We start from the raw sequence: 25,757 nt of genomic DNA, 5'->3' as shown, positions 1-25,757 counted from the left end.
GTCGCTCAGCTGCAACGTCTGCATCAGGCTGAGGAAGGTCGCTCAGTGCAACGTCTGCATCAGGCTGAGGAAGGTCGCTCAGTGCAACGTCTGCATCAGGCTGAGGAAGGTCGCTCAGTGCAACGTCTGCATCAGGCTGAGGAAGGTCGCTCAGTGCAACATCTGCATCAGGCTGAGGAAGGTCGCTCAGTGCAACGTCTGCATCAGGCTGAGGAAGGTTGCTCAGTGCAACGTCTGCATCAGGCTGAGGAAGGTCGCTCAGTGCAACGTCTGCATCAGGCTGAGGAAGGTCGCTCAGTGCAACGTCTGCATCAGGCTGAGGAAGGTCGCTCAGTGCAACGTCTGCATCAGGCTGAGGAAGGTCGCTCAGTGCAACGTCTGCATCAGGCTGAGGAAGGTCGCTCAGTGCAACGTCTGCATCAGGCTGAGGAAGGTCGCTTAGCTGCAACGTTGATTTCAGTTACTGGACTACAATACCTTTATCTTTAGTTCAGCCAGTGTGCTCTCTTCTTCTGTCCAGGTTTGGTGTCGGGTGATGTACTATATATACCTATATGATATATTGTGGTTGCACTAATTGCTTATTATTCTTATTAATAATATGTAGAATTTCCTATTTGATACATAATATTTTTTGCGTTAAGCCTTTGATTCTAGTGGTTGGAAAAGCAACAACTTTGCTTTAAGAAAATACATCATGATAGCTGCCATCTTTAATGTGATCCAACAACAAAACAATGCATATTTTACGCCTTATTTCAAGTTAGTTCAGAACTTTAGTTGTCCCTTCTCTGCCAAGTGGGTCTGCAATACTGCACGGCAATACCTCGCTTGTCTACTTCACTTCATGCATTGGAACTGCAGTATTTTCACCCTAACCCTGAGGGGGCTCATTGTGGGCAGCAAATCTCAGGGGTCCCGCTGGCCAATACCAAGGCCTAAAATCATCCGCTGCGACTTCCTATTGGACAGCCATGTAAATGCCTTGGATAAACACCGGTAACTACATTGGTGAGTAACCCTGGAACCATGTGCTCCTGGAAATAACCAGGTTCAGCACAGGAGTGCAGGAAATGTACCAAACTGTCCAACAGGCGTTTGAGATAATTTAAGCATTTCCCCCTCAAAATTAAATTCTGTGCAAAACGTTGCAGCAAGCCTGAGAGGTGAATAATGTCGCCAGATGGGAGCGAAACACGGCGTGTTATTTACGTGCCCTATTTATACTCTCAGCATTAAGCGAATGTTGCGATTTTAGAGCATTTAGCAAATGAGCAATTACATTTAAATCCACGTTGAGTTAATGCTCGGCGAATGGTCCGCGAACCCTGACTGAGCCGCAGCTTTTGTCGCGACTAAAAAATGGCCAATTTTGCATGGTTGGTGACCTCAGGCGAAAGGTTCGCACATCTCTACAGAACGATTCTCTGGTTCCAATCTGGTAACTAACAATTGGATTTTGGTGGGACCGCTGCTTTAATATTTTAAATCTGTATCAGAGAAACATGGCAATGATTGTGAAATACCTTTTAATTGGGAATTAACTTGTAAACGAACCATCAACAGATGAGGATATTTTGTGGTACAGCAGCTGGAATATTTATAGGGGCCCAGACTTTAAGTCTGGACTGGAAGATATAGAGCCCCTAATACACACACTGAGCCCGAATTATCCAGCAGGGAAGTTAGGATTTGCCTGCTAATGTCTCATGATTACACGCTAATTAAATCTTTAAAATGCAAAGGCAGAAGTTCAAAGCTGCTATCTACTCTCCAATGGAGCTGGGGGAAAAAGTGTTTGCTTTCTGCACTTAAGCGGGAGTGTTGCTTTGATACAGCTAGTTGTAGAAATATCCGAAAAAGTCTGTGTGGCTCCTTTTAAACCCCGAGGTGCCTCTTTAATCACAAGTGATGATTGAGTTAGATCTAAGATTTGTAATCTTGTGTAAGTGAGAGATTCTTATTATTTCTATTTTAAGAAAAAAACAAGTTTACTATGACACCCTTTATTAGAAAGATAAGATTATATTGTTATACTAGTGAGAATATGGACATAAAATTATAAGTACATATATATATGTATAAAGTCAAGAAAAAACCATCGGGTTATCTGTAAAAGATACGCAGCTTAATCCAATTGCTGTTGCTTTTTTTGACTGGGGCTTTAAACTAATTTTCACATTTAACAGATAAATTCTATATACTCTGAACATACAATTTACCCCTAAATCTTTTATTTTGAAATCTATACTTTACTCACAATACTTTGATGTTTTAAAGTGCTGTAATGTCATGTATCCCGCCATTTATTTAGGAGATACTGCTTAAGCAGATGTATCAAAATGAGTGAATGTTTTCTTGAATAAACCTCACTTACATAAGGCTGCGTCCATGGTTACTGATTGCGTGCTGAGGCGCGCGGAGGCTGAGGGAAAGCGGGTGCTTTCCCTGGCCTTAGACCGCTCGCCGTTCGGGGGCGTGTCGGGGGGGCGGGCCAGTGACGTAACAGAGCTGGTTCGCCCTCATTGGGCGAACCGCTCACGTGACCGGCCCTGCACTCCGGCAAGCGCGAAAATTAAAAATTTTGCTAAAACTTACGCTTCCGCGCACCTGCGGAAGCGTAAGCGAGCCCCTACTAAAGCCGCTCTCATTGCGGCTGCAGGGGCTAAGTGCCGAGCGTAAGCGCGCCTCAGCACGGGTCAGCGCATAAGCGCTGACCATGTCCGAGGCCTTAGACAGAGAAAGGTAACAACTCACTGCAGTATAAAGGGGGCAGTATAACAGGGGCAGTATAAAGGGGGGCAGTATAAAGGGGGCAGTATAACAGGGGGGCAGTATAACAGGGGCAGTATAACAGGGGCAGTATAAAGGGGGCAGTATAACAGGGACAGATACAATAGATGCAATATCTTTAAGAAAAAGTGACAAAACCTAAGCACAGCATTCATCCCCGTGAATCTGCAGTCAGGAAGCTTTTTTTCCTATTGTGAGACATATTTGGAAAGTGTTTCTCTGTGTTTTAGTTACCTCCCCTCTGGATCAATAGAACTATACATGAAGAGTGAGTATCTTTCCCAATTACAATGTAACAAAGGTTGAACTCAGTGTTTTTTCTGCCTAATTATTATTTTACTGTTACTAAGAAAATATACAGCAAAGACAAAGAAATTCTTGCTTCATGTAACTGCTCCCATATTTCTTGTTAAAAATAATTTAAAAATATATATATTTCTTGTTGATGCAAATAATATATTTGCAAACAGAATATAGAAAGTTTATACATGATTATTAATTATTGTTGCAGGAGTGATGTGCAAACTAACACAGAAGAAAAATGCACACAATGCGCACCAGGGATTCAAATGATGCAAAATATTTATTAATAAAACAAAAAATAACTGAAGGGATCCAACCCCACCTCAGTACACATAAGCTATAGATCTGGGTTTAAGTTACAATAAACAGAAACCACATCAATGGTGTATCTAATTAGCCTAAATCTATAAACAACATAACAAATGAAAAAAAATATAAAAAGACAATGTTCAAAGAAACGGGATGCTTGTACCCAGAATTAAAATAGTAAAATGGCAGCTGAACACGTGCCTGAGGCTGAAAGGGGGAGACGGAGACTTACACTGACGCCCCAAGCGGGTTCCGCGGTGAACGTATGAGGGTCCGGATCACGCCACCGAAGAGATGTTGCCACCGCCAGAGCTCCCTGCAAACGCCGTCTCAGCCTATCAGCATACGCGCAGAGTGACCTGTCGTGACCTCTACGCGTTTTCGCACAACGTTATCTTTTGTTTTATTAATAAATATTTGACATCATTTTAATCCCTGGTGCGCAGTGTGGGCATTTTTCTTCTTTTCATCTCAAGGTGTCCCCCATCTTGGGGGTCACCTTGCTCTAGGAGCTCATTGGGGAGACGCTCTACCCAATGTTGCAAGGGGATTAATGCTTCCAGCAAACTATATACCTGCAGCACGAGCGCGTACGTGTGGGCCTGTGTGTGTGTGTGTGTGTGTGTGTGTGTCTGTCTGTCTGTGTCTGTGTGTGTGTGTGTGTGTGTGTGTACGTGTGTCTGTCTGTCTGTCTGTGTGTGTGTGTGTGTGTACGTGTGTGTGTGTGTACGTGTGTGTGTGTGTACGTGTGTGTACGTGTGTGTGTGTGTACGTGTGTGTGTGTGTGAACGTGTGTGTGTGTGTGTACGTGTGTGTGTGTGTGTGTGTGTGTGTGTGTGTGTGTGTGTGTGTGTGTGTGTGTGTGTGTGTATGAGCTCCCTCATAAATTCAAAGCAAACCCACACACAAATGTTATAGCAAAAATATGGTTATTATGTTTAACATTTTAATTGTTACATTCTGTTGCTCTGCTAAATTGATGAAATTAAGTTTTAAAATAGGGAGATTGAGTATAAAAAAGAAGTAATTTTCTGTGGATATATGCAAAGATGGTGTTTAGTTGATAGGATATCTATGCATAAAATGAGGGAGTCAAAGGCATGAGTTTAAATTAAAACAAGACCTTCATCCAATTTTGTTCATATTTGTATCGATCTTTGCACTGCTCCAATAATCCAGTTGGTATCTTAATTTGCATTGATTATGACCCAGATATTTATTTCGTACAGAACATGCTTTTTATTCTTTAAAATAAACATAGTCATTAAAGCCAAAAACTCATGCATAAAAAGAAGCCTAACATTGTCACCAGGTTTGCTTTGATAAAACTTTACATATATTTTATAATATACAATAGTTGTTAAATATTTTTTTTTAAATACACTTAAATAATATATTACATTATCAATTACCAAAGAAACAAACATATGTACATAAATATTTGTTAGGAATATATTTTTTTACATTTTAACTATTGACACTAAAATGCAGAACTGTTTAGCAACCATTTTGCTTTATTCCACTCATAAAAGACCATTCACAAATGACTTAATATGTTACATATACATCATCATGTGCATGTAAGGTCCCTTTTGGTATATATATTGAAGATGTCTGGTTTAAGTCTAAAATAATATATGCAATGACTTATATACACATGCACACACACACAAGCACACACATTAACCGACTTAGCAACGGAACAAAAATCAACACAATGTGTTAAAGTATTTTGTGTTCAAAAGACAAAATTCCCCTAGTTAAAATGAACATGTTCTGCTGATACAGTGCTTACTTAAGATGCTGTTAAGTCTTCTTTCTTAGGAAGATTTAAGCTTTAATCATTTGAATTTGGGGCCTATATCTTTATTCATCATAGACCTTTAAAAACTCCTCTTACATTGTTAGACAACAATTTCCTGAGACAATATTTCAATACCTTGATATTTAGAAGAGGAGAGCTCAACATAAAATGAACTAATTACAATATTACCTTCTGACCCAGATCCTAACCCCCAAAACACTATTTAAACTTCTTCAAAATGTTCCAATATAATCCATGGACCGTTTTGCCTGGGCTGAGGAGCTGGTGGTTTTCCAGAAGTGACACCGCAGCATACTATAAAACACCCATTGATTAGTCAGGTCATTTTACCAATACTAAATGCACTGAATTAGTGCAGTGACCGTTGCGGTTCTTTCCAAGTTAATGAAGACATTTTTATGTAATTTTATACTTTTTATAAGAAAATGTAATAGTTAAAAACAAAGTGATGTGATAAAACATTATAGGATTAAGCAGACCGTAAATTATTCCCTTACAGCTTTAAGTTTGGTGTCTTGTTAACATTCTCAATATGTTATAAAATATATATATTATATCTGTCTACTTAGACAAAAAAGCTGAAAGGTTGCATTGGCTCAACGAGGCCTCTCAGACTGCACCCCGCTGATGCAGCTCTGCACCCCGCTGATGCAGCTCTGCAGAGGATCTGTGATGCGCAGGTTTGAGTCGCTCTCTTTAAGTGATGGAGAATGTAAATCAGAGGAGGCGTCTGCAACCTGCACAAAGAAAACAATGAGAAATAACAATGAAGTATATATGTGTGTGTGGATTCAGTCCATATTGTAATGTTTAGGTACCATTTATTGGGATAATTTACACGGGTTACGAGGTCACAAAGTTGAGCCATGACAACATCTAAGAATAATTTTTACATTGGCCCAATAATATCAGATCTTGCAAAGAGTATTTACCAGAACCTTTGTACTAAAGGATGTTGCTTACTAAATAAGGACATTTTAATCAAAGTCTCCTGGTAGAAAAACTTGAGCGATGTGCTGCAAAAAACAGTTTTTAAAAATAAATAAATCTTATTGTGTATTTTGCACCAGTTTTACAGCCAGGAGATATAGATAAACAGCCCCTCTCTTCAATTCCTATTATTATTAATTATAAATCAGGAAAATCTCTGGAAAAAGAGGCTCAGTTTGCATAGAGTGCCATGTTTTACAAAAATGAATTTTACTCTTTTGATGTTTGACTTATTGTTTTGACAATCCCACTATGAATATAGATGTAAATCTTGAAAAAAATAATACAGAATTACTGGAAAAAATTAACTTTACCGGTTTCACAATAAAAAAGATGTATCAACCATGGACTGTGTAGCCATTAAAATAGCTAAAGATGAAGTATTGGGATAAGTTACATAGTGCCTATATCTCTTGGCAATTATAACATAGTTTAATTCTTATAGCCGTTTGAGTCCTAGAAAAGTGTAAAGTTGTTGTAAGATGTGAAAGTTTAGAAACCAAAATAATAGTACATTGACTAAAATATAGTATTAAGATTGTTTGAAACCTTAAAGATCTCCTCTTCATGTGTTTACACATTACCAAGTGTTGAAGCTCTAACACTATTTAGTTATATGAATAAACCCCTGTCATACACTAGGCCTGAAACACATAATACATGCCCAATCTATTAATTTACTAAAATGGTTAATGACTACATGAATGTTCTATTAAAACTCAAATGATATACTACACAGATAGAAGGCACGGGATGAAAAAGCAAAATAATTACCTGGTACAAATGTGTAAGTCTTGAGCAGCAAGGAGCCGACAGGCTGAGCTCGGTGACGGTGCTATGTCTCCTATGATACACTGGGGTTGCAGCCGTCATGATTAGATTTTCCGGCTGTATGGGAGAGATTCTTGCTTCAGAGTACTGATGAGATGGTTTGTGTAAGGGATGACTATGGGACTGGTCTTGAATTTGTTGGTGGTGTCTGCATGTTCTCTCTTGGCATGTTCTCTCATTGTATATCATTGGATATAGGTCATGCATATCTGGCTTAGGCTCTCTTCTCTGACTCATGGTCCCCTCATGCTGTCCAAGTAACTGTGACAGATAAGAGATGTAGCGTATGGTCAGTCTCAAGGTCTCGATTTTGGTTAGGTTCCGGCTAGCCGGCACAACAGAGGGTGGCAGGTATCTTCTAAGGTTATGAAGAGCTTTGGAGAGGTTCCTCATTCGCATCTTCTCCCTCTCACTGGCGCTTTCTCTTTGGGTGCCAACCATTCTGCACCTTGTTCTCCTGGTGCCTTGCAGTGAGTCTTGTGTCTGGTGAGAAGTCATGTTGTACACCTGAGCTTGAAGATAATTGTTAATGGTCTCCCTAGGTGTGGTACAATGTGCATAGGCAGGAGACAGATTGTGGGACTCTGGTGTGGATACTGGAGATTCTGAGCCTGAAGAGGCACCGACCCACTTAGGAAGATGAAGACACTCATGTGGCATCCTATAGACTTGGTGAGATTTGCTGGATTTAGTTTTTTCTGTCTTCAGAGCCCTGTGCTTCCCTGACAGTGTCCTTACAGATAATGCAGAGAGCTGAACCTCTCCTGGTTTTTATCCTAAGTGCAGAGGTGTGAAGAGGCATCTTCCCAGGCCCAGAGAAGTGTCAAAATCTTCTGCCTACTGAATGGGTATGAAGCAGGGGGTCTCTGGGAAAGTGGGGCACATTTGCAAAAGTGTGAATTTTGCCTCCTCAGGCCTTTAATTGCTGCTGCAGTGCTCTCTTTAAGTGTGCTGGGAACAATTATTATATGTATGACAACTGCTAACTTTCTTACTTTATGTGTCTGCGACAGACTACTGTAAAGTGCCTGTACTTTCATTCTAATATATGTACGTTATTTTCTAGGTAATACTGTATGTTAGTCAGTATAATCCACTGTATTGTTATCAATATTTTATAATGTTTTAACAATGAATACAGTATAAATAGACAATGCAAAAATATAAGACATACAGAGTAAAATACAATATAATTCTAGAATCGGCCATAATAGCAGCATATTTAAAAATGTTCTAATATTTACAAAATCACCGGAGTTTTAAAATAAACGGGAATAATGGTTTCAAAAATAACATTTAAATCAGCGAATATTTGAAAATGAAAATTTTGGGAGAGAAAATTAGTGACTAATCAGAAATTTGGAGAAAAAAGATTTGAAAATTAGTACATATTCAACAAATGTAAAACTTTTTTTGTTGAAAATGAGCAAATATTTAAAAAAATGAAAAAAAATCAAACAATAAATAAATAAATTGGACTATTTTGCTCATATTTTTGTAAACTTCCTACAAAATATTAGGAAGCTAATTTTGACATATTTGCCATCTCCGGTCACAAAGCAACGTGGGCAAAATAATGCATTATACAGTTAAATATGTAGGAAGAAGGGTTTATAATTTAGGTATTAATTGAAAGAGTTTTGTACCCCAGAGAAGGGGTTGTATTTTGATTAAGATACTGGCCTCTGAAGTGGGAGATTAAGTGAGCTCATGTAGCCTTGCATATGTCACTCTATCATCCTGTTTCTCATGTACTAAAAAAAATAGTTGTAAATTTAGCAACTAATTAGCACTCTATTTATTCTAATTACAATGGTAGCACTTATGCTAGAAAACACAGGGCTAAGCAAAGTCTGCCAACTGCGTTCCTTTCCTTATATCAGATTCAGGGCCACGTTTACTAACTGGTGCTTCAAGTGAGCCAGAAAGTGTTGTATTGCATAGTACAGCCGGGTAAATACTGACCTCAGTGTGTGATATATATATATATATATATATATATATATATATATATATATATATATATATAGGAGCAGCGCTGTGGCTGTGGTTGGCTCTATTGAGAGGTAACTTTGGTGACTGTGAGAGATTTACCATTGACTTTTCACCACCTCTAACATTTGGTTTATTTGACCCTATGTCCCTGGCTACCTGTCTGTCAACCGGCGTCCACCTGCAGTTACAGATTGTCTCAAACGATTGTGTTTTTTACCCACCATGTGAGTACAGGTCCTGATGACCGCCATGTTTGAATAAAGTTTCCTAATTTTACAGTATTATGCTATGGAGCAGGCGCTTCTCTTCTTTTGTTTATATATATATATAGATACAAATAAAGGGCGTAAGAATGTAAGGGAACGGTAACACCGGGGCACGGGTAAGGATTGTATGTACTGGATGTACAGTATGTATATCATTATTTATATAGCGCCTCCAACGTACACAGTGCTGTACAGCAGAAATACACGGGACAAAATAATAGGAGACCAAGTGGGACGAAGCCCTACAGACAGAACCATTAGGAAAAGGAGTCCCTGTCCCGAAGAGCTTACAATCTAAGGGTGCTTAAGATTTAGCACATTGTTCATCCTATTTGGAATTTCGCAGCTTAGTGGACCTGGCCCTGTGAGGAAGGGGACTGCAGTATTTAGCAGCCATCGATCCGGAGTATGTTTCTCATCTCTCCCCGATCACATGTAGTGCACAGAGAGTGGGGTAAACCCCCGGGAAGTATGGTGCCTACGTATAACATGTTGCTAAGAACTATTTTATTTCAAAGTGGCGCACAGAAGAGTAACAAATTCCTGTCTTGCTGCCTCAATGAATAAAAGCAATGTAAATGTTTAAGTGTTGTGAGGCGGGTGCGTCAACTGTTCTTTCACTAAAGAGAGATAACGTTAAGGGCGGGGTGAGAGGCGGGGGACAGAGGCGGGGGACAGAGGTGGGGTGTAGAGGCGGGGTTTGGAGACAGGGTTTGGAGGTGGGGTCTAGAGGCGGGGGATGGAGGCGGGGGGTGGAGGCAGGGGACAGAGGCGGGGTTTGGAGGCGGGGTTTGGAGACAGGGTTTGGAGGTGCGGTTTGGAGACAGGGTTTGGAGGTGGGGTCTAGAGGCGGGGGGTGGAGGCGGGGGACAGAGGCGGGGTTTGGAGGCGGGGTTTGGAGGCAGGGGACAGAGGCGGGGTTTAGAGGCGGGGTTTGGAAGCAGGGGATGGAAGCGGGGTTTGCAGACAGGGTTTGGAGGTGGGGGATGGAGGCAGGGGATGGAGGCGGGGTTTGGAGGTGGGGTCTAGAGGTGGGGGATGGAGGCAGGGGATGGAGGCGGGGTTTGGAGGTGGGGTCTAGAGGTGGGGGATGGAGGCGGGGTTTGGAGGTGGGGGATGGAGGCGGGGTTTGGAGGTGGGGGATGGAGGCGGGGTTTGGAGGTGGGGGATGGAGGCGGGGTTTGGAGGTGGGGGATGGAGGCGGGGTTTGGAGGCGGGGTCTAGAGGCAGGGGATGGAGGCGGGGTTTGGAGGTGGGGTCTAGAGGTGGGGGATGGAGGCGGGGGATGGAGGTGGGGTCTAGAGGTGGGGGATGGAGGCGGGGTTTGGAGGTGGGGTCTAGAGGTGGGGGATGGAGGTGGGGGATGGAGGCGGGGTTTGGAGACAGGGTTTGGAGGTGGGGGATGGAGGCGGGGTTTGGAGGTGGGGGATGGAGGCGGGGTTTGGCGGTGGGGGATGGAGGCGGGGGATGGAGGCGGGGTTTGGAGGTGGGGGATGGAGGAGGGGTTTGGAGACAGGGTTTGGAGGTGGGGGATGGAGGCGGGGTTTGAAGGCGGGGTTTGGAGGTGGGGGATGGAGGCGGGGTTTGGAGGTGGGGGATGGAGGCGGGGTTTGGAGGTGGGGGATGGAGGCGGGGAAGCTGCCCAGAAAGCCCCCTATGGGTAGTGAGGCCAAAGGCAGGAGACATATTGTCTGTTTGCCGGGCAGCATTAAGCCTGCAATATTCATTGGTTATACTGCAGATCCACGCGCAGGATCATATGAAAAGTCTGCAAGTAATTACTACTGATTTAAAGAATGTTTTTACATATTAGGATAGTGAGGGTCAACACAAACTCCAACTCAAGAAGAACAAAGCCCCCGTAACACCAGACATAAGGGCGCCCTTTAATAACGTCAGTTTCTGTAATACCCCGTAATAACGTACATTACGTTCTCAGAACGTGTACCTGCGTATCTTCTATGTTTGCTGTATCAGGATTATGAATTGGTTATAATTATAAATAATTATGCCTAGACACTGGAAATTGTTAAATGGTAAGTGCTTTGGTTCCTTTGTGCCTAGAAATGATAGAATCTAGCACTATGTAATAAACTTTAGTTATGGGACACCTGCTCCTTTATGATCACAATGATGTTTCAATCTTCTGGTGACAGCATTTATAGAAGTTCCCTTGCATTATGTTAAATAAACATCAGCAATATTAGACAATATTAGGCAATATTAGGCAATAGTTCCTTTCTAAATGTCCTTGATTAAGAAAAACGATAACAGCTTTATTGAAGGTCAGTTATATGGGAAGCAATGGGCCGGGGTCATGTACCTGTCAGAACTTTTCCCATCCTGGAAGATTGGGCCGGGGTCATGTACCTGTCAGAACTTTTCCCATCCTGGAAGATTGGGTCGCGATCATGTAAATGTCAGAACTTTTCCAATACTGGAAGATTGGGCCGTGGTCATGTAGCTATCAGAACTTTTCCAATACTGGAAGATTGGGCCGCGGTCATGTAGCTGTCAGAACTTTTCCCATCCTGGAAGATTGGGCCGGGGTCATTTAGCTTTCAGAACTTTTCCCATCCTGGAAGATTGGGCCGCGGTCATGTAGCTGTCAGAACTTTTCCCATCCTGGAAGATTGGGTCGCGGTCATGTAGCTGTCAGAACTTTTCCCATCCTGGAAGATTGGGTCGGGTCATGTAGCTGTCAGAACTTTTCCAATCCTGGAAGATTGGGCCGGGGTCATGTAGCTGTCAGAACTTTTCCCATCCTGGAAGATTGGGCCGCGGTCATGTAGCTGTCAGAACTTTTCCCATCCTGGAAGATTGGGCCGCGGTCATGTAGCTGTCAGAACTTTTCCCATCCTGGAAGATTGGGCTGCGGTCATGTAGCTGTCAGAACTTTTCCCATCCTGGAAGATTGGGCCGCGGTCATGTAGCTGTCAGAACTTTTCCCATCCTGGAAGATTGGGCCGCGGTCATGTAGCTGTCAGAACTTTTCCCATCCTGGAAGATTGGGCCGGGGTCATGTACCTGTCAGAACTTTTCCCATCCTGGAAGATTGGGTCGCGATCATGTAAATGTCAGAACTTTTCCAATACTGGAAGATTGGGCCGTGGTCATGTAGCTATCAGAACTTTTCCAATACTGGAAGATTGGGCCGCGGTCATGTAGCTGTCAGAACTTTTCCCATCCTGGAAGATTGGGCCGGGGTCATTTAGCTTTCAGAACTTTTCCCATCCTGGAAGATTGGGCCGCGGTCATGTAGCTGTCAGAACTTTTCCCATCCTGGAAGATTGGGTCGCGGTCATGTAGCTGTCAGAACTTTTCCCATCCTGGAAGATTGGGTCGGGTCATGTAGCTGTCAGAACTTTTCCAATCCTGGAAGATTGGGCCGGGGTCATGTAGCTGTCAGAACTTTTCCCATCCTGGAAGATTGGGCCGCGGTCATGTAGCTGTCAGAACTTTTCCCATCCTGGAAGATTGGGCCGCGGTCATGTAGCTGTCAGAACTTTTCCCATCCTGGAAGATTGGGCTGCGGTCATGTAGCTGTCAGAACTTTTCCCATCCTGGAAGATTGGGCCGCGGTCATGTAGCTGTCAGAACTTTTCCCATCCTGGAAGATTGGGCCGCGGTCATGTAGCTGTCAGAACTTATCCCATCCAGGAAGATTGGGTCGTGGTCATGTAGCTGTCAGAACTTTTCCCATCCTGGAAGATTGGGTCGCGGTCATGTAGCTGTCAGAACTTTTATCCTGGAAGATTGGGTCGTGGTCTTGTACCTGTCACAACTTTTCCCATCCTGGAATATTGGGCCGGGGTCATGTAGCTGTCAGAACTTTTCCCATCCTAAGATTGGGCCGTGGTCATGTAGCTGTCAGAACTTTTCCAATCCTAAGATTGGGCCGTGGTCATGTAGCTGTCAGAACTTTTCCCATCCTGGAAGATTGGGCCGCGGTCATGTAGCTGTCAGAACTTTTCCCATCCTGGAAGATTGGGCCGCGGTCATGTAGCTGTCAGAACTTTTCCAATCCTAAGATTGGGCCGAGGTCATGTACCTGTCACAACTTTTCCCATCCTGGAAGATTGGGCCGGGGTCATGTAGCTGTCAGAACTTTTCCCATCCTGGAAGATTGGGCCGCGGTCATGTAGCTGTCAGAACCAAAGGTGTGAATTTGGGAGTGTTAGAGAACACACAGAACCAGCAGTTATATAAGTATTTGTATAGGTATCTCATTGTATTTGTCATTTTCCGGTTATTACGTTGGTCAGGACACAAAGGAATAGCCAATTAGATAACAGTGATTGTTCCTTTTACATCTTCTAAAATATATACAGAATATGTATTTTACTAAGGATATTTAATTAAAACAATTTCTTGACCATAATGAATATTGACACACATATTGTTAAATATTTAAAAAAAAAACCAGAACATTGAGGATTTACCCCAGTGTCCAAAAAAATGGATTTGCATTTACTAGTTTGAATTCATGGGATCCTGGGGTAATAGCCATGACTGTCTTAGTATTACCTCTCGCTCAGAGCTGGAGGGCTGCACTGTGTGAGCCTGATCACTTTACAGATTCCCAGGTTAACACTCAACCATGAAGCTAGACCAAAAAAAGACAGAGAGAATCATAAAGTGATAGATTTGCTACCACTTGTCCAAATACAAACAGGGCACAAGTGGGACATGTTCACACCTAGAGAGGGAAGCTGAGGAGGTTAGGGGTCAGTGAGGGACAATTCTAGATGGGAAAGAGCAGTTCTATTGAACGTTGCAGGCAGAGAGGTCAGGACAGAGACATACTGTACAACACTGTTATTACAGATGTACAAACCGTTCGCACGAGTTTGCAAACCACACAATATTTTTTTGCAATGTCGAAACAGTTTGCGACTTTGCCAGATTTTTGCCAGAACCATGCGAGCGCGATGACACGGAACCATGCGAACGCAATGACACGGAACCATGCGAACGCAATGACATAGAACCATGAGAACGCAATGACATGGAACCATGCGAACGCAATGACATGGAACCATGCGAGCGCAATGACATGGAACCATGCGAACGCAATGACACGGAACCATGCGAGCGCAATGACACGGAACCATGCGGACACGACACGGAACCATGCGAGCACAATGACACGGAACCATGCGAACACGACACGGAACCATGCGAGCACAATGACATGGAACCATACGAGCGCAATGACATGGAACCATGCGAACGCAATGACACAGAACCATGCGAACGCAATGACACGGAACCATGCGAACGCAATGACACGGAACCATGCGAACGCAATGACACGGAACCATGCGAACGCAATGACACAGAACCATGCGAGCGCATGACACATTAATGCAGATTTACCAGAGAGTTGCCAGATATTTGCCAATGACACAGAACCATGCGAGCAAAATGACACGGAACCATATGAGCGCAATGACACGGAACCATGCGAACGCAATGACACAGAACCATGCGAGTGCAGTGACACAGAACCATGCGAGCGCAATGGCACGGAACCATGTGAGCATGACACAGAACCATGCGAGCACAACGACACAGAACCTCGCGAGCGCAATGACAGAACCATGCGAGCACAATGATACAGAACCATGCGAGCGCAATGACACAGAACCATGCAAGCACAATGATACAGAACCATGCGAGCACAATGATACAGAACCATGCGAGCACAATGATACAGAACCATGCGAGCGCAATGACACAGAACCATGCGAGCGCAATGACACAGAACCATGCGAGCGCAATGACACAGAACTGGCGAACACAACGACAAAGAACCATGTGAGCACAACAACACGGAACAATGTGAGCGCAATGACACGGAACAGATTTCCAAGTCTACGTCAAATTTACTATGGGCTAATTATCAAAGTCTCTCTACTGCAAAACTAGGACTCAACACCATATTTCAAAAGGTGAAGTCGCATTTTTAATGGATTTCTTTCTTTTTGACGAGACAGGTGCTGGATTTTGTTAAACTAGTTTCCCCCAGTTTTGTCACCTGAAAACGTTGCCAAAATTGCTTTTGTGTTGGTTTACTCATTTATATTGTTGCTTTGTAAAATTGATTACACCCATTCATTCCCATTAATAGAGATGACATCCCATTAACCCCTTAGCTACTAGAAAAGCTAACAGTGCAATGTAAAGAGATGTGTTGCTGGCCTCTCTCCAGCAGCAAAAGGTTAAACGCCTTTAACATGATGTCCCAATCATGTGATGCGCTTAAATAATAACATATATAAAGTAGTGTGGGGGTGAGATGCTTTAATCCGCATGGCTCTTTCTGGGAGGCTCTTGCAGATGCTGTTACATGCTTGGCTGATTCACAGCAGTTTCCCCATTTCTATGTTAACACTCCGGCCGGCTGGATAATGAGGGGAGGGGGATGTATTTTGTCATTTACATTCCTGGACTGGTGCTGAAAACATCTCATAGGCTAGTCAAGCACTATTACCAAGACTGAGGTATAACACGAGCAGCATGAAAGTTTGGAAAATTGGAAATATGATTAGCTTTTTTTCAAATGGTTATTTACAGAATACATTGTCCATTCCAAGAATACCCAGCCACGGAGAAAGGGGTCTTAAACACCGATTAAAAAAACAAAGCTATTGCAATAGAAGAAAATTCTATAGGAAGAAGCATGTTCTCCACAGAGTATGGCTAGAATTAAGATCACTTTATAACGGTGTAAATATTAGGGGTTTTGTATATTACTGGCAGCACTCTGGTGAGATCAGGACGATAATGTGTGGGTTTGGGATTGTGTTGTAGCTTCCAACATTATAATAGTATAACCTGATGGGCATAGTGATTTGTGCTATTTGTACAGAATGGAATATACTTTCTGACAGCTTGAATAGTTTATTTACGGTGTGCTGTATTCTTAATAATATTATTGCTGTCATTGATAATATATATCTTTTATAAATATTCACGTTGTAGCAGCATGAAGAACAGTAGTTGTTGTCATACGTATGATGAGTTACTCTAAGATCACACATCGATACATTGGACAAAGAGAAGATACTAAACCTTGTATGTCCAATACTTTATCCAAACGTTCATTCCTACAAGAATCTGGAAAAAATGTTGACAAAACATGAACTGTCCTTTAGTGCAGAGATTCCCAAGTTAACACTTCAGTCTTGAGGGAGAACAGGTTCGTAAGGTTTTTAGCACTTGTGTCAACATGGGAGAGAGGTGTGAAATGGTCCTGCTTCATGAGGATCGCTGACATGCAAATAATTCAGAGAGGTAGAATAAGCTCTGGGAAAAGTGAGCGGGCCTAGAACTTCTTTACAAAGAAGTGAACTGACCTTTGACCTAACCTTGTTATGACACAACTATTAGTATCATTAATAGAGATGTGTGATATTTTCATGGAAGTTCACACATTTTGCACACATCGTCAATTTTCTCAAAGAAATCATTAAAAGTCATTGTGCAAGACACACAACCAACATTTAAGCCTTTCTATATATTGCCATTTTGACAAATTCTGGCCAAATTTTGAGTGCATTTTTGCAAACATTGTAGGAAAACGTGAAACTTAAGAGAAAATTGTGAAAAATGTTACGGGTCACACCTCAAATCCGTCCTATTATATTCTATTCTTTCCATGGTCACCCCTATACATTATAAAACAAAAAAGGACAGCGCAGCCTCCATAGCGTAAATCGGTACAATATTTTAATAAAAATGAGATTAAATTAGGCCACTCGCAAAAGTAGATAGAACATGCGCATAGGATCTGTACAAAGTACAAGGTTCATCTGGGTAGTCACTGATATTCCTCAGATGGAGAGCTGGAACCTCATGGAGAGCTGGAACCTGGTGGAGAGCCGGAACCTGGTGGAGAGCCGGAACCTGGTGGAGAGCCGGAACCTGGTGGAGAGCTGGAACTTGGTGGAGAGCCGGAACCTAGTGGAGAGCTTGAACCTGGTGGAGAGCTGGAACCTAGTGGAGAGTTGGAACCTGGTGGAGAGTTGGAACCTGGTGGAGAGCTGGAACCTGGTGGAGAGCTGGAACTTGGTGGAGAGCCGGAACCTAGTGGAGAGCCGGAACCTGGTGGAGAGCCGGAACCTAGTGGAGAGCAGGAACCTAGTGGAGAGCCGGGACCTGGTGGAGAGCCGGAACCTGGTGGAGAGCTGGAACCTGGTGGAGAGCTGGAACCTGGTGGAGAGCTGGAACCTGGTGGAGAGCTGGAACCTGGTGGACAGCTGGAACTTGGTGGAGAGCCGGAACCTAGTGGAGAGCCGGAACCTGGTGGAGAGCTGGAACTTGGTGGAGAGCCGTAACCTAGTGGAGAGCTGGAACTTGGTGGAGAGCCGGAACTTGGTGGAGAGCCGGAACCTAGTGGAGAGCTGGGACCTGGTGGAGAGCCGGAACCTGGTGGAGAGCTGGAACCTGGTGGAGAGCTGGAACTTGGTGGAGAGCCGGAACCTAGTGGAGAGCTGGGACCTGGTGGAGAGCCGGAACCTGGTGGAGAGTTAGAACCTGGTGGAGAGCTGGAACCTGGTGGAGAGCTGGAACCTGGTGGAGAGCTGGAACCTGGTGGAGAGCGGCGTGCGCTGTATATATCCACTTCTGGATATGGGTACACTTCAGAATTGTGCGTCCTATACATTATATTACACATATTATACACAGAGTCAGATAAGCAGTTTGTTTTCTGCAGATGATCAGCGGGAGCAGCGGTATAGGTTCTGGAGATTTAATGTGCTGATAGCGGTGCTTTTAAATAGACCAATTTGAGAGTACAGAAATGTAGTCTGTCCAGGCTGTATAAATAATTGTTAATCTTGTTCACTGCAACATATTGCTGCAAGGTGGACCAGGAAACCCATGTTTCATGTCATTCAATAAATCACCCAGCCATAAAGATGAAATGGAAAACATTATGCAGAAACGGAGTCCACTGGCATTGCACTAGAATGTGTGTATTGGGGGATAGCCTAATGGCCAGAGCGCCCCTTTCCAGCCTTGGCCTTAAAGCAAAGGTGTCAATGGGAATTTACACCAGGATGCTAATACACAATCAGATAGGAGCTGTGTGATAGAGTGGCTGAGGGGAGGATATTGAAATGAAGTAAGGGAGACTAATGAGCAGCAGTTATCTGTGAAATGAGCTGCTAATAACTTTAATTCCTGTCATCTGATAACTTTAAATGTTTGAAATGCAAGCATGTAACTGTGATCTCTTGTAATGTTGCACTTGATATTCCCACATCCCTCTCTGATGTGGCTGCCCGTGATACAGAGACAGAGATAAGTGGTGTTTGTCTGGCTGGGATCCTGTTATTGGGTTAGTGTGACCTGAATATACTGTGTCTTAGTCTCCACTTCTCCAAACCAAGAAGAAAAAGGAGTAGCCTAAAACATGTAGAGAACAACTCAAACACTGGTGAAAATCAACATTGTAAAGGCCTCGGGTTTTACCCCTCAATAATGGGTCTGCCACCAAAGGAGACAAGTTCTGACACCTTTTGGTCCATTCCGTGTGGGAATGTCCTAGTTCACCGAGAAACAGCAGCTGTAAAATAGTGGGATACCCAGGTTAGTCGATTCCCAGGCCTGGCATGATTGAGAAAAATGTAACTGGTTATAAACCATAGTATATATGTATTACTACTGTAAAGCGCTATGTACATTAATGGCGCTATATAAATAAAGACACATAAATGCAATGTCAATTTACATTCTACAAACAGATTTAAGGATATTCAGGTTTTCCAATTACATTTTGTATAAAGGAGACATATTTATAATAATGAGTGGATCGATTATAGCATTAAATCAAGTGAGGGGGTAAAGGGGCATTGTGTAGTAACGTGAAGATACAGCCTCCTGAAGTCCCACTACAGACTTTGTTGACAGTAACATAAAGTTTTGTTAATATTGGATCAACATGGACATTATTAATAGGTGTTGTTTTGAGCTTTAAAGAACACCAAAGTCTTCTACTGAATAAGCAAAATCTTTGCATGATTTTAATAGTTAAAAAGATGAATAAAAACATTCTAATGTTTTGTCAGATATATATGGCAACAATACATCAACAATTTACTATATTTTGAAAAGTATGTAAAGACATTTCCAGTTGGGATGTAATCGTGAGATCCAAACCTGTGAAAGAGAGAATCCAGGGGGGAAATTGTACTTTATATCATGGGAAAAACTGCTTGTTACCTAGTGATATTTACTGAGAGAGGAGATGGTAGAAGAAATCTTATCATTTTGACAAATACTTCCTTTAAGAATTATATATATAAAAAAAACATGATCTGTAGAAGAGTTTCCCTTTTCCAGGCCTATTGTTGTTTCTAGATTCAGCACGAGGACCATATTTGACTTTGAATACAATACTTTAGCAATGTACACTTGTGTCTATCTCAGTGGTTTTCAAAAAAAATTTGGTTAAGGAACCCCAGAATTCGATTGTGAAATTCTGGGGAACCCCAACCTTCGCCCCCCCCGACTCTTGCCTCCCCCCACCCCCACCTGTCTCTCATTTCGCTCCCCCTTCACCTCACACTCTCTCCCTTAGGCTCCCTCTCTTCTATACGCACACACTCTCTCCCCCTCACTTACACACACTTACTCTTCCCCTCATTTACACAAATTCCCCTCTCACGTACACACACACACTCCACCCCCCTCACTTACACACACACACTCCCCCCTCTCACTTATACACACACACTCCCCCCTCTCACTTATACACACACACTCCCCCCTCTCCCTTACACACCACACACACTTTAAGCTGCATGCTCTTACCCAATCCTTCTCTCCCTCCTGTCAGCCGGAAGTTGACGTGACGTCCGGCGCCGACAGCAGGGAGAGGAAGGATCGCAATGACTGGGCAGCTGCTGCTTCTAAGCTCAGGAGCCGCTGGGTCACTGCTATGTGGCTCTCCGCTGGGTCACTGCTACGTGGCTCTCCGCTGGGCCACTGCTACGTGACTCTCCGCTGGGTCACCGCTACGTGGCTCTCCGCTGGGCCACTGCTACGTGACTCTCCGCTGGGTCACTGCTACGTGGCTCTCCGCTGGGTCACTGCTACGTGGCTCACCGCTGGGTTACTGCTACGTGGCTCTCCGCTGGGTCACTGCTACGTGGCTCTCCGCTGGGCCTGGGACAGGATGGGAGAGTTGTCCCAGCTCTCCCCCTGGTGACCGCGGAACCCGAGGGGTGCTCGTGGAACCCCAGATGAATATGACTGGTCAATCTATCTTAATGTCTTCTATAGCGCATACTGCTCCTATGCATCTGTGTCCTGGGGCTGCCACATGTTGCATCATTTATATGGTATTATAAAATGCTTTAGTGGTTCTGATTTAATTGTTCATTAATGTGCCATTTTGCATCATCGAGATGCTCAACTTTATTGAAAATGATTGTAACAGTAACAAAGGAGAGAGAGGGAGGAGGGGTATGAAATGGTTGATATGTTAGGCTGAGGACCCACTGCACGCGCATGCACGTCCACCTTGCTGCGCGTGCAGAGCGCTATACCGCGATCTGCAGGCGGCGTGGCCAAAATGGACTGTGTGGGTGCAGCCATGATGAGGGGACGGGGCCACAACGCCGGCCAAACTATAAAAAAAAACAACACACACACAGAGCTCAGCAGACCTCTCCCCCCACCCCTCGCTCCTGCACCTCTCTGATTGGCTCCCTGCCACACCACGTGACGCGTCGCCGCTCGGGATCACAAACTGGTTGTAGCCCCTGTCGGCTGATGCGTCACAGTGCGCAGTGAGCCTGGGAGCGCGGAGGGACAGGGGACAGCCAGGGAGCAGGTAAGGAGCTGGTGAGAGGCGCACGCACAGCCGCACACGCCGCCGGCTGCACTGGGGACCTAGCAGAGTCAGGGTTACCCGATGAAGGACCCTGAGGGGTTTACAGGTGAGTAACATATCAACTACATGTTGGTCCAATAAAAGGATCATACGCCCTCTCCCTCCTGTGTTACTACATGGAAGAAATAACCACGCGGATACTCATCCTTCCTAGTGTCAGTAATATTGAACCACAGCAATAATAACACAATGTTGTGTTAAAATGTGTCTGTGACATTGGAGTGACATAATTTCTACTGGCCATGAAGCAAACCTAGTACTAGTAAAACAATAAACTCAATATAAAATTGCTACATCATTTAATACGGTAGAGCACTGAATATGTAGTTACTTCAATTCAAAAGATTTTTGCAGCAACTGAACATGTCAGCTAAAATATTACAGTAGAATTATTTACTATACATAAAAACTCATATTTCATATATATATATATATATAAATAAATGATATATGTATCATTTCAAATTCTGTTTACTATATAAACTATAAATGATTGATGTACGAATAATTTTGTTGAAGAATTCAGAAGGTTTCTTATTTACTCACATTAATATAATATTGTCTAGTCTGACACTAATTTGTGAGAATATAGTTTACTGGAGACATTTGTATTCCACATACTGTATTGCTGGTTCATCAATAAAAATGTCACCAAACGGGCAATTTCTAACAAGTGGGTATTGGAAGAGGATTGAATGCAAACAGAAAGGTGCATTTCCCACCATGTTCTTACATTTTTGTTGGGAGGGACATTTCTAACTTTTCTCAGAGAAAATCTTCAACCTTTGGAAACATATTTCAAGACACTCGGACAGACGGAATTACATTTCATTCCTATAGGGGTGAAATTGCTCACTTCTGTTCTTCTTTGAATCTTCTTCCCAGGGACCCCCTGCCTTCTTCTGCTCTACCCCATGAAGCTTTGATGTGTTGATGATGCTAGTGAAGGTGACACTTCACACCTCCAGAATATAGATAAAGTCAGGGGCTTCTCAGTCCTGTTCAGTTTCCCCCAAGCAGTCAGAGAAACAGAGACATGGATAACTATCCAGTACCATTTCATCCTCAGGACTGCATGCTACCCCATTGCTGTGTAACTTTATACCAATGTGGCTACCCAAGTTCTGAAGGCTACAGCAGCCTTTCCCCAGCATCTTCCACCGACTCGTGTGGCCTTTCTCCTCCATACATCCCCTACATCACATCTCAGCAGATTTATGGCAATATTCCAGCAACTCATGCACACACTGCTACCTTGAGAACTGAGCATACCGGCTCTGCAGAACCAAAGAACAAGAGAGGCAGGGGCAAGCTGGCATACAGTCAGCGGCAAAGTGCAAGCGAGAGGGAGAAACTGAGAATGAGGAACCTCTCCAACGCTCTTCAGAACCTAAGAAGGTACCTTCCTCCTTCTGTGGCTCCAGCTGGTAAGAACCTAACTAAAATAGAAACCCTTCAGCTGACTATTCGCTACATCTCAAATCTGTCAACACAACTGGGCTTCAGTGAGGAAGTCTTGGCACACAGAAGACAATCTGCCATACAAAGGGCAAACAGTTACCCACATGGTCCCAGCTGTATGGACTGCACACATACACTTTGTTCAGTGTCTCCTGGAGAAACCTTCAAGCAAACGGTAGCATCTACAAGGCCATTTACTGACACAAGACCAGTGGAACCCGGGTCCCAGAATATGGAAGGAGGCTCCCAGCTGCCATATGAATTGCCTTACTTAGCTGAATTAGAAAGTGCCCCAGCACTCCAGCATCAATACTCAGCAACCAGCACAGCATTTGCCCAATCGTCAGCTCAGTACCATGCCTCAGGCCTTCCGCATCAGGTATGTGTGTGTGTCTGTGATTTATGCTTCTGGCACTCAGCACACACTGCATTTACATTACACTTCATTAGAAAGATGAAATAATCATTACCTGCCTTCCTCAGGAAACTGGGGGTTTCAGTTTCTCACATTACTGGTTCATTTTTGTATTACTACTGTGAAGCGCTATGTACATTAATAGCGCTACATAAATAAAGACATACAATACAATACAACTACAGTTTAAGCTTTTTAGTGTAAGATGTACAAGATAGAAATGATACCTATTTCTGTAGCACATTTTCCTTGTGTAAGTACTTGCTGAACTTTTTGCAGGAATTGGACAATATTCTTAGCACAAATCCATTGTTCCATAAGCAGGACGTTGCACAATGCACTGATGTTAAGGCTAACTTGATAAAGGATATTTAAATATATATCTTTCTACAGGAAAATGACGGGAACATTACAATCTTAATTTGTTAAAACGGCAGCTAATCAGACAAGTTTAAATTAACCCTTTCTCTCCCAGGAGGATTGCAGTATACGTCTATTTTATACTTTGCAGCCCATGTGAAAATAATATTTCCTATTTAGTTGTAGGTTAAATTGTGTTACGGAATGTTTTAATTAAAGTCTTGTCATTTGAACTTGTACTTTTTCTTTTGTTTGGCAGGTTACCCGTGTAGATTACACAGATCTGGAGACGTGGAGGGAACCGCAGTATTATCCAGTCTGAACTTTACCTCTGGTCAAAAGTTTTAGAAAATAACAAATTCTATTTTATTAAATTATTGCAATGTTCTAAATATGTACATAGATAACACTATTAATTATAGGCATTTATATTTAGTAATATTTTCATTTACGTTCTCATGTTTTATATTGATATTTACCTCGGAAATATATATTGTATCAGTTATTTATTAAATATATATATATAATGTTATCTTCACGTGCTCCCTGTTACTTTATCAGCATCATATAAAACAGTATTTGCATCACTCATTTTATTAAACATTTCTAGTTTAGCTACATACCATTATATACATATCTGCATTATACAGGAACCCGTGCCCCTTCGGTATATCTAATGGTACCAAATATTCCAGTTTTCCCAGGAAGTTCTGGCTCACACAAGTCTGTAAAAAGAGCAAAAAAGCTAACAAATAACAGCACAAAAGACTTGTTAAAAAGAAGATATAATGTGGGTCATTTTGTTACAAGCACTGGTAGGTAAATAGGGGGTCCCCGGCAGCCCCCCCCCCCCGTTGGCGGGCCTGGACCCCAGAGTGGAATCCTCCTGTTGGCGGGCCTGGTCCCTGGCAGACCCTCCCTGTTGGCAGGCCTGGTCCCCGACAGACCCTCCTGTTGGCAGGCCTGGTCCCTGACAGACCCCCCCTGTTGGCGGGCCTGGTCCCCGACAGACCCTCCTGTTGGCAGGCCTGGTCCCCGACAGACCCTCCCTTTTGGCGGGCCTGGTCCCCGACAGACCCCCCTGTTGGCGGGCCTGGTCCCCGGCAGACCCTCCCTGTTAGCGGGCCTGGTCCCTGGCAGACCCTCCCTGTTGGCGGGCCTGGTCCCTGGCAGACCTTCCCTGTTGGCGGGCCTGGTCCCTGGTAGACCCTCCCTGTTGGCGGTCCTGGTCCCTGGCAGACCCTCCCTGTTGGCGGGCCTGGTCCCTGGCAGACCCTCCCTGTTGGCGGGCCGGGTCCCTGGCAGACCCTCCCTGTTGGCAGGCCTGGTCCCCGACAGACCCCCCTGTTGGCGGGCCTGGTCCCCGACAGACCCTCCTGTTGGTGGGCCTGGTTCCTGACAGACCCCCCTGTTGGCAGGCCTGGTCCCTGGCAGACCACCCTGGTCCCCGACAGACCTCCCTGTTGGCGGGCCTGGACCCCAGAGTGGAATCCTCCTGTTGGTGGGCCTGGTCCCTGGCAGACCACCCTGTTGGCGGGCCTGGACCCCAGAGTGGAATCTTCCTGTTGGCGGGCCTGGTCCCTGGCAGACCCTCCCTGTTGGCGGGCCTGGTCCCCGACAGACCCCCCTGTTGGCAGGCCTGGTCCCTGGCAGACCACCCTGGTCCCCGACAGACCTCCCTGTTGGCGGGCCTGGACCCCAGAGTGGAATCCTCCTGTTGGTGGGCCTGGTCCCTGGCAGACCACCCTGTTGGCGGGCCTGGACCCCAGAGTGGAATCCTCCTGTTGGCGGGCCTGGTCCCTGGCAGACCCTCCCTGTTGGCGGGCCTGGTCCCCGACAGACCCTCCATGTTGGCGGGCCTGGTCCCTGGCAGACCACCCTGTTGGCGGGCCTGGTCCCCGACAGACCCCCCTGTTGGCAGGCCTGGTCCCCGACAGACCCCCCTGTTGGCAGGCCTGGTCCCTGGCAGACCACCCTGTTGGCGGGCCTGGTCCCCGACAGACCCCCCTGTTGGCAGGCCTGGTCCCTGGCAGACCACCCTGTTGGCGGGCCTGGTCCCTGGCAGACCCTCCCTGTTGGCGGGCCTGGTCCCCGACAGACCCCCCTGTTGGCAGGCTTGGTCCCCAGAGTGGAACCCCCTGATACAGACTGGAAGAGTACCGCTGGTACTTCTCCCAATTCCCCGCAACACACCAGCCAATAGGAAGCCACGATGGATTACGTTGCAGCTTCTTATTGGCCCACGTAACGCAGTATGTTTTGGTTCCCAGCAGGGGGCGGTACTGGCAGCACTATCTCTGG

At 44.5% G+C, this 25,757-nt stretch overlaps 1 protein-coding gene across 1 annotated transcript; it reads left to right on the top strand.

Annotated features, from left to right (window-relative positions):
* The first annotated feature begins 22,256 nt into the window (after positions 1-22,256).
* On the top strand, positions 22,257-23,778 carry LOC142469324 (uncharacterized). The gene is made up of 2 exons (XM_075576252.1): positions 22,257-23,060; positions 23,716-23,778. The coding sequence occupies exons 1-2, from the start codon at positions 22,257-22,259 to the stop codon at positions 23,776-23,778; spliced, it is 867 nt and encodes a 288-aa protein (XP_075432367.1).
* The last annotated feature ends 1,979 nt before the right edge of the window (positions 23,779-25,757 follow it).

Source organism: Ascaphus truei, chromosome 18 (genome assembly GCF_040206685.1).
Source record: "Ascaphus truei isolate aAscTru1 chromosome 18, aAscTru1.hap1, whole genome shotgun sequence".
Taxonomy (NCBI): Eukaryota; Metazoa; Chordata; class Amphibia; order Anura; family Ascaphidae; genus Ascaphus; species Ascaphus truei.
This window is presented reverse-complemented; position numbering and strand designations above follow the sequence as displayed.